The following is a 16187-nucleotide window of genomic DNA, read 5'->3' as shown; positions in this document are numbered from 1 at the left end:
TGCTTTTTTGAAAATTCTATCTATCAATTGGCTTCACCGTGAGTGACGGAATTCTGCTCTTTTACAAGCAGCATATCGGAACACATATTAGTTTTGCTCAATGCCAGAAAATACTGTGGCTATGTGTGCTTTGAGACCAAAAACTATTTTTCCATTAGTTGTTGTAATAGTTAGGACCCAGCAGCTACAGCAACAATAAAGTGTTACATAAACCATGTCAAAACAAGACACGCATTGACAAACCAAAAGGATGACCACCAAAGTCAGACCGTTTGGCATTGCCAGTGCTTGCTTATTTGCATGTTTCCCATAATCTTGTTGAAACTGGTTACAATAGTTTTCCATTATAAATATTTTTTGGAACAACTAGCATGCATCCACGCATTTTAATAAATGATGCTTCACATAAATAATAACTAAAATTTCACAGTAGCAAAACATAAGGAAGGGTTTTAGAGGTGGCTTGAGCTGGCTACTGTCTTAATTAAGAAGGAATGTTTGTACAGTGGGTACCTTTATGATTTCTGCCAAAAAGAACATAGCATCAGTGAACTTTCACATTGTTTAACTATCTCTCCGGAGAAGTTTGCACTGTTATCTGTTCCTGGCTTTAGTAGTTTCCAGTGGTACCTTCTCCATGTATTCACTTGCTCTGCATGTGATTTCTTTCCAGCAGAAAAAACTGTCTTCCTGACTGCATAGTGGTAAAAGTCTCAGCAATGAGCTTTGATGTAACTAACGTTCAACCCAATTGCAAGGTGTAGCTGTTGTAGAGAATATGAAGATCCGGAAGAGAAAACAAATATAACACAAAGGACAGACTCATGGGCCTCTGCAAACATTTGGACCCAGAAAACAATACATCTTATTGAAGTCAAGGAGCGGGAAGCGCCATCAATCTATCCATCCCAAACAGTAGGAAGAGGCTTTCTTTGGACCAGTTTATCCTACGGTCTCAACATCTTTCGCTTTCCTGTGTCAATTGTAAAGGTGCCTATTTGTATACATTGCGTATACACACACGCTCTGTCTACCCATAGTAGCTCCTCTAACTAGTCACCTCTGCCAGTACATTGTAGGTAACCATTCCATATGTTGCCTAGTACCAGCACACAGCTCTAGAGGAAATGTGGCTCAAATATAATCGGCCAAACAAGGGCACTGAACCTCCAACCTTGACCCACTTTCAGTTAACCTCATTGTGTTATCCTGGGCAAGTGTTTTATTTACTTGGCCCTCCGTTTCTTAATCTACTAAAATTGGTGGTACTTGGATAAAGGTTAACCCGTTCTAAACACTACCTAAAACAAGTGTATCTTGCTAAAGAGCACAGGAGCCCTGGGGTTAACCAAAACTTTAATAGTTTTTGCAGCGGTGATTAAGAGTTTTCAATGCATAATTATTGCTGTAAATTAGATAAAGGTGCAGCATATTGGGAAACTCGTGGTTGCTTCATGGCTGAGTTCAACAGAACATTCTTAATCAATGAGAACTGAGCTGACACTGTTGTAGCCCTTTTGTAGGCCTCAAGTCACCTATCCTATTGCAGAATTGGTCTTGTGCCCTGGCACTTGAAGAGATCACCCTCTATTTAGGACCCCAAGTTTCATTAAAGCCATGCTTGGCAGTGAACAGAAAAGTATATAAATTCCCTCAGTTCAAAGACAAGGGTTCGGTAACATCAGGTAATTCAAGTTAAGATTTACATTGAGTGTCTTTCGTACACACATCACAGCACAAGTCGCGGTGGAAAGGGGTGGACTGAGTCCCCTACTAATCAGAGGGGATACTGTTGTGTTTTGGCCAAGGCAGAAGGAAGCTCAGGTATGTCCCTTTTACAACTGTATGAACACCCATGCACTTACCTAGCATTTTCATTACTGTTTACTTACAATGTGGCTCATGGGTTTTCTGTGTCACTAGACAGCATCTTTCTTCTCCTCCAGAGGAGCCCATGATGGGGGAACTGTCCACCACTGAGACATTAATTTCGTAACAATGTATGGTGTTATGAATTACAGAATGGTTGAAACAGAGCACCTAACAATTTGCTCTGCACAAAATATACATGAAACACCTTTCATGTACTCGCTGAAAACTGCCGTTTTTTTACTGTAACGAAGAAGGGTTTCTAAAAATGTCACTTTTAGTACCCCTTTGTGTTCGGAAAAACAAATAATTTAAAAGAAGTAAAACGAATATAAAACCTAGTTCAGCAGTTCACTGCATAATTATATTAGTTGTTTATGTAATGCACGTATACAATCAGGGGACCATTTCGGAGGGCTGACAAAACCTAACAATGTAAAAATAAATTGTGCAAAATGATGCATTTTTAATACACCGCACAAGATTGTAATATCAGTTTGTGTGAGGTCTCTGTGCATCGCCTATGCTAAATAGTCCCGGGGGTGGGGGGGGGGGGGGGGGGGAGAGGGAGTGGTACGGGTTTCCTTTTACCCTCTTCTCATTCCTGGTGCCAGTGAAGATACAAATGCAGAGCACCTGGCTGTCTAGGAGAAGGAGCTGGCAAGCAGCACCGCCCCCACCAAATAAACCTGAGGCACGAGGGGCCAAGTGAAAGGACAGAAATGGGGGTGGGCCAGAGGCCCATATGAAAGCGAAAGTCCCGTGGGTAAAGTACGGAGCTTTAATGAAGCCCTTGATAAGATAAGACATGACAAGCCAAGGGCTGTCTCAGAGGGGGTGAGAAGGGCAGGTACAGGCACCGGATGAGACATAGGGTGCATGTCAGTGCTGTAGGTGTTCTGGAGCTGCTGAAACGCAATCTTTACCTCGTGCTGGAAGTGAATGAAATGAGGAGGGGAGGGCCTCGAGAAGAAAGTAAAATGTTACCTGGCAATGTTGTGGGTGTGCCACACGGAGCTGCAACTACGAGCTCCATTCCAACATGCTGGTCTTCTGCTCTGGGGAAATGAAAGCGCAAGCACCAGCTTTTGCACAGACCCTTTCACTGCTAATACCTTTCACTGCCAATAAACTGCTCTAAGACCAGCCCAGACTAGGAGCCACCAACAGAAAGGAAAGGTGTACCAGTGGGGCGAGATAAATCCCCCCTCTTACCTAAGCCAGTCGTGACTACTGCATGCCCACAGTGCAATCACAGACCACTACACTTCAGCACGCAGTGGCACGTACTTCATTCAGATTTATTGACTGGCTTTGAGCTGTGTATCGGATTACAGTAAGCCTTTGTCTGCTTGTCCTTGGGACAAAATAGACATTAAATCTTCTTGCCCTTGTGAGAAATCTAGATGTCTCGGGCGTCGGGAGATACGAATTCCCCACCCCTGGACCTCTTGCATTCTCACCGTCCCTTATGCAAGACTCCAAATGCTTTCCTTACAGGAGTGTTTGACACGTCAGGGGAACCAGGCTCAAGGTCAGCTAACAGATCTGGTGTTGGTGGACAGCCGTACACATCGCTCTCTGCAGTGGTGGAACACACAAAACCTTTCCAAAGGGCGGCCGTTCCTCAACCCGGTTCCACAGATAGTGCTAACAGCAGAGGCATTGCTCACCGGCTGGGGAGCTCATCTTCAAAACCATAGCATTCAGGGTATATGGACCCCTTGGGAAAAACAACACCACATAAATTACCTAGAACTACTGGCAATTTTTCTGGCATTAAAATCAATCCACTCCATCTGGTAGGCAAAGCTGTCCTGGTCCATACAGACAACATGACAGCAATGTACTACATACAGAAACAGGGGGAGACAATCTCTACAGCTTTCACACCTATATCAAAGCACATGGAGATATGCAATTCCGCAAAACATATCGCCTTGCAGAACACCTCCCAGAACACCTCCCAGGGCTACACAATCAGATTGCAGATCTGCTCAGTTGTCAAATACAGCATATCCATGAATGGGAACTTCATCCTCAAGTTCTTCTTCCATTCATTCACATGTGGGGCCACCCAGAAATAGATCTGTTCGCCGCACATCAAAACGCAAAATGCCCAAGCTTCGCGTCCAGGTATCCACACCCATTGTCCAAAGGCAATGCCCTATGGATGACCTGGTCAGGCAAATTTGCTTGCACTCTTCCGCCTCTCCCACTAATTCTGTTAGTGTTTCGCATGCTCAAACCGCATTCCCTCACAATGATCCTGGTGGCTCCAACATGGGCTGACAACCATGGTTCACAACCCTCTTGGAACTATCAGTAGTTCCTCATCAAAGCTACGCCTCTCACCTGAGCTTCTCACTCGGAACCCTGGAGAGATAAGACTTCCATGTCCCAATCAACTCGACCTTGAGATCTGGCTCCTGAAGTCTTAGTTTGGCTACCTCAATCTCCCGCCAGACTGCATGAACATCATTAAAGAGGCTAGAGGTCCTAGCACCAGAGCATGTTACGCCTCAAAGTGGAGTCGATTTGTAATCTACTGTACAAATAAAATCAATCCACTAGATGCTGCTGTTCAAAACCTTGTTATCTCTTACACCTACAACAATGTAACCTAGCATATACATCCATAAGACTACATCTCGCTGCAATAGCAGCTTATCTCCAAAACAGACAACACTTGTCTTTTGTTTAGAGTACCCACTATCAAAGCATTCATGAAAGGACTTAAAAGAATTCCACCCACTCCGGTATGGAATTTAAATATTGTTCTTACCAGACTCATGGGCCCCTCATTTGAACCTCTGCACAAATGCAAACTAAAGTTCCTAACTTGGAAAGTAGCCTTCCTAGTCGCTATCACATCTCTTAGAAGAGTTAGTGAACTCCAGATGTTAACCATACAAGACCATTTTTGCAAATCCATCATTTCAAGTGGTTCTTAGGCCTAACCCAAATTTTTTACCTAAAGTCGTTTTTGCCTTCCATCTTAACCAGCTTGTTGAACTCCCAGCTTTTATCCCTCAGCCAGACTCAGTGGTAGAACGGGCTCTTCACATTCTAGACATTAAATATAAAATACTTTACTACATTGAAAGGACAAAATCTTTTAGAAAAACTAAACAACTCTTTGTGGCTTTCTCCCCACCTCATAAGGGCAATTCCATTTCAAAAGCGGGCATTGCAAGTTGGATTGTTAAATGTATCCAAATATGCTATCTTAGAGCCAAACACACATTAACCATTCCCCCTGGAGCTCATTCCTCACGCAAACTAGGGGCTTCTATAGCACCCCTAGATGACATCTACAGAGCAGCAACTTGGTCTACACTGCTCACTTTCACAAAACACTACTGTGTAGATGTGCAAGCAAAACCACAAGCTAGTGTGGGCCAGGCTGTATTAAGAACACTTTTTCAAACCACTGCAACAGATACGGGTAGCCACCACGAAGGAGGTAACTGCTGTATAGCCTATGCAGAAGTATACGATCTACAGCTCATATGCCTCAAACGGAAAATGCTACTTACCAGTATGCATCTGTTCTTGGCATGTAGAGCTGTAGATTCGTATACGTTCACCTCCCCGAATACCTCTATCTGTTCCAGTACTATCTTACTTTGATACATTACACGTGGACATCTCTTTCTATTTCTATTTCTTACTAACTCCATCATAACCCTTCATGACAAAAACAATCTGGAGATGGAGCCAATGCCCATGCGGGCTACCGTCCTAAGGAGGACACACCTACCTCATGACTACAAAAACTTCTTCCAAGACAAAAACAAATTGCAAACATCCGAGCCCAACACCAGATGGCGATCTATGCACAAGTATACAAATCTACAGCTCTACATGCCAAGAATAGATGCTAACTGCATTTTCCGTCCTCCCATAGGATTGCATTGACTGCTTTTCTGTGAAAAATCTTTCAAGTGTAGAATTGGTTTGCATAAAACCTTAAACTGCAAATGTACAAAAACTGATTTACTTACCTTTTGTTTAGGAAATGTCCCAGTGCGATATCTAGGCATATCACACTGAGTAGCAAAAGTAACTTGAAAGGTAACTTGAAAAGTAATCCGAAAAGTAATTTAACTGTTTTACATGCAAATAACTCGCCTGTAAATCAATCCAACGGAATTCAAATTTTATTTCACTGCATAATTCCTGGAAAATATTATATACTTACCTGAACTAGGTCTGGCTTTATTCTAAAAATTAAAATATAACAAAATAATATTTTTATAAAAACAAACTAGTCTGAGTTCAGTCTTTGTGTGTTAAATCATTCCTTAACTGAGTGTGTGTACAATAAATACACAACACTACCCTATGATAAACCTTACTGCTCGCCCACACTACCACAAATAGAGAGCAAGGTATTATCTACTTTTACCTCTGCCTACCTTTAGTGTTTCACTGGACTCTGTGCACACTATACCTTACTTTGGTATAATATATACAGAGCCAGCTTCTTACAGATAGGTCTTAATTTGAATTGCTGTTGTGAGTTGTTTGGTAGACCGTCCTCAGAATGATTCCGGGCCATTTTACAAGCAGGCCTTTGGAGAGGTGTACTCATCCAAACACTCTACAGTGCTGTAAACTGGTCTTCAGTGCATACTTTAGCCAAGCATCATTGTTTGGTGTCCAAGGGAAGAGCACAATCCCAATTTATAATGGATTTATTGTATTCTGTCTTACTTTAAATGTGATAAAACGCCCTTCTTTCTGTACTGCATTTGGATGTGTTTAAATAAGGGGCCTACCTTCCATTAGCAAAAACAAGTGTTTTAGCTCTCATTGAGGCAGCGCTTGCGCTGTCTGTTTGAGACATGCTGTTATAGGTATGACTTTTTCACCTGCCCGTTTTCTGCCCATCTTTTCAATTGGCTCCTGTTACTGTCCTTTGTCAATGGTGGCTTTTGATTTGTGAATAGGCTTTGTAGTCCCTTCTTAGTCCCGCCCTCTCTTCTGTTACATCCCATGAGGGCAGCCCCTCTTAAATGTGTCCTTAGTCTCTAGGTTTCATTAAAAGTTAGTGAGCACTATTTAGTTAATTATTCTGTTTGTAGTTTTCCAGACAGCGCTGTGTCCGATTATGGATTGGACACTTCCTTTTAAAGACGCTCCGTCCCCGCTCCACGTCTCTATGAAAGTTTTTTTTTTTAAATCAGCACAGCATGCCTCACGCATTTCTTTTCTTCTGCACGGCTCGCCACCTCTTTTTTTTTTTTAATGTTACGTTTTTTAAAGCAGCGCTGCATGCACATTTTTTGTATAATGAATAGAAGCGCAGCGCGCTTGTTTGAAAATAGCGTGCTGCACTGCTTTAAAAAACAATATTAAAAAGAATCAACTTTTTTTTCTAATATTATGGTTTTTTAAGTTGCGCGGCATGCCATTTTCAAACTATTGTCATTTCCAATTAAGAATGCTGAGGCAGAAGGCCAGATTTGTGTTTTAGATGCATGGCATGCTTTATTTACATCCCAGTACCAAACATGCTAGGCTCTGTACAAAGTTCAGAACACAAGGGAAGCAGTATTATTTTTTTCCCCATGGAGAAGCACACACTTGTGTCGTGTACCCCATTCTCATTTACTTGTTGGTCGTAACGTTTGGTGTAATGCTTCGATTTTAAGCAAATAAAATGCAGAAAATTCACAAAGCAAGGAAAGTGTGCCGTTCCACAGGCTGTCGCTGGGTGTCCCAAAGGGAGCTCTGTTAGCCACATAAGGAACTTCCCCCTTAATGCAATTATTAAAAAGATTGCAGCTGAGCATACATTTCCATTCGTTTTTATTGCAAGTGGGGTGCTAAATAAACAACAATGGTGCATTTTTAACACCCAACCTAACAAAAATCTCACTTCCTATTAAAACAAATGGAAAACCTATGCTCAGCTGCAAACTTTCTGATTATAAATGCATTAAGGGTGCAGTACTTTATGTGACAAATAGAGGTCCCTTTACAACTCAACTGGGGGACCTAGTAGCAGCCTATGGTGCTGCACCCTTTTCTTGCTTTCTGAATTTACTTTTATTGTTTATGCTACAGCGGGCATATTTTTTCACACAAATAATTATCATTTGCAACGCCAATGGCTTAAACTTTAATGAATGCAAGACCTATTGCATTGCAGATGCTTGTTTTCTGATGGCTGCAGGACAACCTGCTTTTTCCTGCACCCCTTCCTCCATATTGAGGATAATTTGGCTCTTTTTAGGTTACATTATTGAGCTTTGTCCTCCTTGCAAGCCTCTGTGGAGGTTTGGAAAATCTTTGTACAGGACTATTTCAACCAAAAATTGCTTGCCATATAGGAGTTAATAGTCGCATACTATTTAGTTGTGGCATTTTTTCATGACTTTGAGCATCTCCTAGTGCTGGTGGTGGGAATGTCAAAAACAAAAATCAGATCTAATCTTCTGCTTGGAAAGCGAATATTCCAACGAATACCATTGCTAAATATTTTTTGGTTCATCTAGGACAATATAGATTTAAAACAAACTTTTTGGGGCAACTTGCAGAAAAAAAATCGATTTTTCCTCATGGTACTTCCAAGACATCCTTTCCATCGGTAAGCATTTTGTAAATCTGTATTCATAAATAAAAGCATAAACTGCTGTTTCTTATAGTTTTTTTTAGTGTTTAATGAGAAGTTTCAAAAGAGCTGCTAGTGAGGAAGGGGCTTTGGCAATATAGAGTTTAATGATCAGGAAATCCTATTTTAGTCTTACTTTCGTAATAATTATATATTTCAGTTATGTAGCGTATTCTGTGAAGCTTTTGGTTAGTTTTGTTCTGATTTTTCTTTTGTTTCTGAAAGGTCCTATTCACCGAGGAGGCGCTCAAGCCCAAGGCGAAGGTCGTCTCCTCGCCGACGAAGTCCTCCCAGGCGCCCTCCACCTCCTCCTCGACACAGGAGAAGTAGAACCCCAGTCAGAAGGTAGGAGTTTTCAGAAAATAGAAGAAATCGATTATGTTACCAGTTGAGTCTTTGAAATGTTTTTTGGTTTAATTACCCGTTGTTGACTTAACACACTAGAGAACATATATTAAGTATGTAAAAATATTACTAGATTTTATATGTAAATATATACATTTATAAAAGTGCTTATTGATACATTAGCTTCACAACTGAGCGACTTGAAAAATGATCCTACACAGTTTAAAACCTTTTCGCAAGCCGATGTCGTTTGGTCACTAATTATTCTTCAGTTTGATCCTCCAGTCCTAGAATGATGGCTACTACTGTGGGAAGTGTAACAGGGCTCACATTATAGGAATCCATTGGAGCTTGCTGTAGTGCTTGAGATATAATACGAACAGCATCTACCTGCATCTCTTATCTCAAAATTTCACTCAAGACATTAGAAAATTACCTCATAAAATCCTCCACAGATGAATGTGGAAAAACCTATGAAGTCTGTTTTAAAATATATATGTATTTTTGATGAATTGCCATAAAAATCACATACATGTGAAGTTCTATCCAAGACAGCTACTGTTCATCCGCCTCAAATTGATATCAAAGCAAGCCTTAACAAATTAAGTTCATAAAAGTGTTAAATGATAGGAACTTGATATTGGCTTAATCACAAGAGGAGTGCTTAACAAACTTCGAGGGTGCTGGTTGATGCAAAAAATTCCTGCATTTATGAGCCGTAAAATAAAATCTTTAGAGCTTGTATACTTTGAGGCACAATATCCTTTGAGGCGCGCTATGTAGTTGTCGACTAGAAACACTTGACAAGTTTCTAGATGAAAGTACTCTGCATAGATAGGTGAACTTGGGCTAGCTTTGCCACCAAACCTTTGTATATTTTCAAACTAGCTATGCACATTTTCCTACAGTGATGCCAACAGCCTGAAGGTGGTCCCATTTTTAGGGTAGAGCCTGTGGGAGCATGTGCTAGTGCTTGCATCTTGCTTGCGAGATACTGTTAGCAAAAAGAGTTTGGAGTCTGCCTGTTGCTCACCGTTAGTTGACTTTTATGCCACTCCTCTTTTCAGCCTCATGATTCGTCAAGGCAGGCCTAACATAATTTCCGTTCCTCTCTGTGGAGCAGGGACCAAGCACTGATTGATTCAACTTGGTCAGTGCCCGTCTTCTGCTCTCCATGTGATTGGGGTGCTATTTTGTTCATTTTAACTTTTAGCGCCCCACAAACAGAAGGCATGTGACTGGCAAAAAACGAGCCCAGCAGAACAAACAAGATTTCAAAGATAGTTTCTATAGTAAACTTTCTTTTATTTTGCCAAGTCTTCCTTTCTCAGTTTGCACCCAGGTTTTCTGTTGCTTTTGTTCGTGGGCTCTGTTCTCAAAAGATGAGGATTATTTTATTGCAAAGAGACATTATTTGTTTCTTATTTGTAATTTCTGAAATCATGCTCTAACATGTAACTGTGCTATATGCCCCTATCCACCCCACTCTAATCCACACCAATTCACCCCAAACCAATACCCCCAACTCAGTCAAAACCACCCCAGACCAATCCAATTCACCCCCTCCAATTCAAACCACACACCCTAATCAAATCCTCCCAAACCCTCTACTCTAGTCTGCCCAACTCCAATTCACCCCACTCCAAAACAATCTACCCCACTTCAGTCCAAACAGTCTGCCCTGCTCCAATCTTCCTCCACTTCAATCTGCCCCGCTCCACTCCAATCCAATGCAATCTGTCCCACTCCAATCCAATGCAATCTGCCCCATTCCAGTCCAATATGATCTGCCCCACTCCAGTCCAATATGATCTGCCCCACTCCAGTCCAATATGATCTGCCCCACTCCAGTCCAATATGATCTGCCCCACTCCAGTCCAATATGATCTGCCCCACTCCAGTCCAATATGATCTGCCCCACTCCAGTCCAATATGATCTGCCCCACTCCAGTCCAATATGATCTGCCCCACTCCAGTCCAATATGATCTGCCCCACTCCAGTCCAATATGATCTGCCCCACTCCAGTCCAATATGATCTGCCCCACTCCAGTCCAATATGATCTGCCCCACTCCAGTCCAATATGATCTGCCCCACTCCAGTCCAATATGATCTGCCCCACTCCTGTCCAATATGATCTGCCCCACTCCTGTCCAAAATGATCTGCCCCACTCAATTCAAAACGATCTGTCCCTCTCCAATCCAAAATGATCTATTCCACTCCAATCCAAAATGATCTGCCCCACTGTAGGAAGCTGGCTCTGTGTATATACTATACCAAAATGAGGTATAGTGAGCACAGAGTCCAGTGGAACCCCCCAAGGCTTATAGAGGTAAAAGTAGATAGCACCTTACTCTCTATTTGTGGTAGTGTGGTTGAGCAGTAAGGCTGTATCAGAGGGTAGTGTTAAGCATTTGTTTTACACACTCATACACCGAATGATGTCACACACTGAAAGATTGAACTCAAACCAATTTGTTTGTAGCAAAAATATTTAGTTATTTTATTTCTAGAACCAAGCCACGCCTGGTGCAGTTAAGTATATTAAATGCCTTGCAAAATCTTATGCAGTGTTTTGCAGTTGAATGCAAGTTCAAATGCAGTTGGTTGAATTACAATTAAGTCAAATGTTCAGAATTACTTTTTAGTTACTTTACAGAGTTCTTCTCGGATTACTTTTGATAATCAGTGTGATATGCCTAGATATCCCACTGAGACCTCTCCTTGTCAAAAGGTAAGTAATTCACTTTTAGTACATATGCAGTTTTTCAATATTCCATACAAACCAACTCCACATTTTTCAAGAAGAGCAGTCATTGCATTCCTATGGAGGGAAATAGAGTTATCAGTTTAGAGGTAAGTAGTTGTTTGTAGGAGTTTGTATTCTGGTGTTAGAACCAGGGTTCCCGCAGAGTCAAGGATGCACTCTCAGAACACCATCAGCAGCACTATGGCAGGTAAGTGCTGAGGCCCAATGTTATCCAATGGTGGATAGGGGCCTCCAGCTGGTTGCTGCTCACGAACAGGCCACACTCAGCACCACCACAGCACCATTCAGCACCATTCAGCACCACCACATTATCACTCAGCACCACCACATTATCACTCAGCACCACCGCATTATCACTCAGCACCACCGCATTATCACTCAGCACCACCGCATTATCACTCAGCACCACCGCATTATCACTCAGCACCACCGCATTATCACTCAGCACCACCGCATTATCACTCAGCGCCACCGCATTATCACTCTGCACCACCGCATTATCACTCTGCACCACCGCATTATCACTCTGCACCACCGCATTATCACTCTGCACCACCGCATTATCACTCTGCACCACCGCAGCATCACTCTGCACCACCGCAGCATCACTCTGCACCACCGCAGCATCACTCTGCACCACCGCATTATCACTCTGCACCACCGCATTATCACTCTGCACCACCGCATTATCACTCTGCACCACCGCATTATCACTCTGCACCACCGCATTATCACTCTGCACCACCGCATTATCACTCTGCACCACCGCAGCATCACTCTGCACCACCGCAGCATCACTCTGCACCACCGCAGCATCACTCTGCACCACCGCAGCATCACTCTGCACCACCGCAGCATCACTCTGCACCACCGCAGCATCACTCTGCACCACCGCAGCATCACTCTGCACCACCGTAGCATCACTCTGCACCACCGTAGCATCACTCTGCACCACCGTAGCATCACTCTGCACCACCGCAGCATCACTCTGCACCACCGCAGCATCACTCTGCACCACCGTAGCATCACTCTGCGCCACCGTAGCATCACTCTGCGCCACCGTAGCATCACTCTGCGCCACCGTAGCATCACTCTGCGCCACCGTAGCATCACTCTGCACCACCGCAGCATCACTCTGCACCACCGCAGCATCACTCAGCGCCACCGTAGCATCACTCAGCGCCACCGTAGCATCACTCTGCGCCACCGTAGCATCACTCAGCGCCACCGTAGCATCACTCAGCGCCACCGTAGCATCACTCAGCGCCACCGTAGCATCACTCAGCGCCACCGTAGCATCACTCTGCGCCACCGTAGCATCACTCTGCGCCACCGTAGCATCACTCAGCGCCACCGTAGCATCACTCACGCCACCGCATTATCACTCAGCGCCACCGCATTATCACTCAGCGCCACCGCATTATCACTCAGCGCCACCGCATTATCACTCAGCGCCACCGCATTATCACTCAGCGCCACCGCATTATCACTCAGCGCCACCGCATTATCACTCAGCGCCACCGCATTATCACTCAGCGCCACCGCATTATCACTCAGCGCCACCGCATTATCACTCAGCGCCACCGCATTATCACTCAGCGCCACCGCATTATCACTCAGCGCCACCGCATTATCACTCAGCGCCACCGCATTATCACTCAGCGCCACCGCATTATCACTCAGCGCCACCGCATTATCACTCAGCGCCACCGCATTATCACTCAGCGCCACCGCATTATCACTCAGCGCCACCGCATTATCACCCAGCGCCACCGCATTATCACTCAGCGCCACCGCATTATCACTCAGCGCCACCGCATTATCACTCAGCGCCACCGCATTATCACTCAGCGCCACCGCATTATCACTCAGCGCCACCGCATTATCACTCAGCGCCACTGCATTATCACTCAGCGCCACTGCATTATCACTCAGCACCACTCAGTAGCACCACAGCACCACTCCAGTATCACTCAGCAGAACCACAGCACCACTCAGCACTACCACTCAGCACCACCACAGCACCACCGCAGCATCACCGCAGCAGCACCACCACAGCATCACCACAGCATAACTCAGGACCACCACACGACCACAGCATCACTTGGAGCAACATCACTCGGCGCCATCACAGCATCAATCTGTGCAACAATTCAACAACAACTGGTTCAATTATGTTCTCTCAATGTTTCAAGCTTTATTACAAATGTCACAAAAAGATGTTAATATTTCACTTCTGTTCTTGGATTTTCATCACAATAAAATACACTGAACATAATCTTCACAAATGTTATTTACAAAAGTTTAAGCTATTGCCATTATACATTACAATCACTTTTATTTAAGTATTAATTATTTTAAAAAATTAAAAGCCGTTTTTATTTGTAATATCAATACATCTAAGTCACGTAAATGCAAAACATGTTGCATTACAAATGCTATAGGTGTCACATTTGCGAAAGTTATAACTATTGGCATTGTAAATGACAAAGCTATTAATTTAGCTATTTTCAAAAACAACACATAAATAAAAAAATTGTCATTTACAAGACCAATAGCTCAAACTTTAATAATGCGAGACCTATTTCATTGAAAATGCTTGTTTGTTCCCAGTCAATACGTTATGAGAAGGGCACACTTGATGCAAAACATCCACAGCAGTTGTGTGACAGACATTAGTCTTACTGAAAAGGATTTTGTGGTCCGACTGCTCATATTCTGGTGGACCACTAAGCACTTATGCCTCCATTCTTGGAAAACTGCTTTACTGGTTAATCGCTCCTTCTCCATAATGGTATATTGCATTCAGTTGGAGCAGCTTTTTGTAGAAAAAATGCCAGAGCATGAAGTTGTGCAGGATTGGGATCTCGTTGGGTCAAACTTCCTTCAATTACAAATTGGAAGTGTCAGCCTCCACCATATATCGATTGAAGCAAAGGGCCTGGGTGTCTGAGGATGGGCATGGAGGTGAAACATGCTATCAGCCTTCGGAGAGGCGGCTTCTCCTAGGGAAACAATGCTAGAGAAGTTCGCAATAAACCAACTGTTAAAGTGTGCAGTTACCCAGAAGCCTTGTATTTCCTTGACTCAAGAGGGTGAAGGCCACTTCAAAATGGCTTTCATCTTTTTGTGGTCCATGTGTGTAGGAAGCTCACTCGTTGTATAGTGGACCAAAACGAGTTACTGTGTAAAGAGTCCAGGCAACCTTATTGGTTTACAGAGCGCCTTTTGTAGGAAGCTGGCTCTGTATATACTTTACAAAAGTGAGGTATAGTGTGCACAGGGTCCAGTGGAACCCCAAAGGTAGGTAGAGGCAAAGTTAGATAGAGGCAAAGTTAGATAGAACCTTACTCTCTATTTGTGGTTGTGTGGTCGAGCAGTAAGGCAGTATCAGAGGACAGTGTTAAGCATTTGTTGTACACACTCAGTCATCAAATGAATTCACACACTCAAAGATTGAACTTCTGACCAATTATTTTTGTATAAAAATATTCTTTGTTATTTTATTTTCTAAAACCAAGCAAGCCTGGCACACACAAGCAATAATTACTTTACTGTAGTAATGCAGTTTGTAAACAAAAAAGTTTGGATTGTATTAGTAAATGTACTTTGATTTGACTTACAGTATTCTTTCAGATAAATGCAATGATTTGAAATTACAGTACATAGACTTGAATGGGATTTTCAGTAAAATCCCAGGTAAGTTACTTTTTGGATTCTGTGAGCAAGTGGCTCTATATATACACTGGACAATAATGAAGTACAGTGTGTATAGAATCCACAAACCCCAAAGGTATAACAGAGGTTAAAGTCAGGACTGACCTTACTCTCAAAAGTGGTAGCTTGGTCGAGCAGTAAGGCAGTACCAGAGGGGAGTGCAAAGCATTTTGTTGTACACACTCAGTCAGCAAAGGATTTCACACACTCAGACTGAACTCCAGGCCAATGGTTTTTATATCCAAAGATATGGTTGTTTTATTCTTAGAACCAACGGGCATAAAAATATACTTTGCTAGATTTTAGAACTCTCATGTAATTACTTCGCAAGGAAGCAATAAATTTGGTGAACACAATAGGTACGGGAGTTGCTGAAGGCAACTCAAGTTTAGACACACTTTAGCATTGAGCTCAATGGATTGTTACCTTAAAACTACAGTTGATTGCAGTACAGATTACTTTAATAGTTTCAGGACTAGCTCCTAGATTCAGTTCTGGGGTCTAAGCTGAAACCAGATAAGCAAAAACGTTTTAGTTATTGTGGTGAATTTTCATGAATATAAAGCGGGTTTAAAAGTCCACACTTAGAAACTTTTCAATGACAATCTGGCAATGTTATTCAATGGGAGAAAATTCAGGTTCCAGGTAAAGTATGATCGCCTTACTTTTGTAATCCAATACTGGGCTTCTAGGGCCAGCACTGGGGTCTGAACTTAAAACAGGTAGGTAATTGCGTTTCAGTATTTTGTATGATTTTTAAAGACTATTTCAAGTTTTCAAAAGTAGGCACTTAAAAGAAATTTCACAGAAAACCAGACCATGGGTTCCTATGGAGAAACTACAGATTACTAGTAAACCTGGTAA

At 42.8% G+C, this 16187-nt stretch overlaps 1 protein-coding gene across 3 annotated transcripts in view; it reads left to right on the top strand.

Annotated features, from left to right (window-relative positions):
• The window catches only part of SRRM1 (serine and arginine repetitive matrix 1), a 605541-nt gene that overhangs the window by 142234 nt on the left and 447120 nt on the right, over positions 1-16187 (top strand). For all 3 annotated transcript variants that reach the window (XM_086956396.1, XM_086956395.1, XM_086956397.1), the window contains exon 8: positions 8717-8836. In XM_086956396.1, the coding sequence (XP_086812522.1) occupies positions 8717-8836 (120 nt within the window). The remainder of the gene's footprint in view (positions 1-8716; positions 8837-16187) is intronic.

The sequence above is a fragment of the Lissotriton vulgaris genome, chromosome 2_1 (genome assembly GCF_964263255.1).
Source record: "Lissotriton vulgaris chromosome 2_1, aLisVul1.2, whole genome shotgun sequence".
Taxonomy (NCBI): Eukaryota; Metazoa; Chordata; class Amphibia; order Caudata; family Salamandridae; genus Lissotriton; species Lissotriton vulgaris.
Note: the sequence above shows the minus strand (reverse complement) of the source record. Positions and strands in the feature narration are given on the sequence as shown.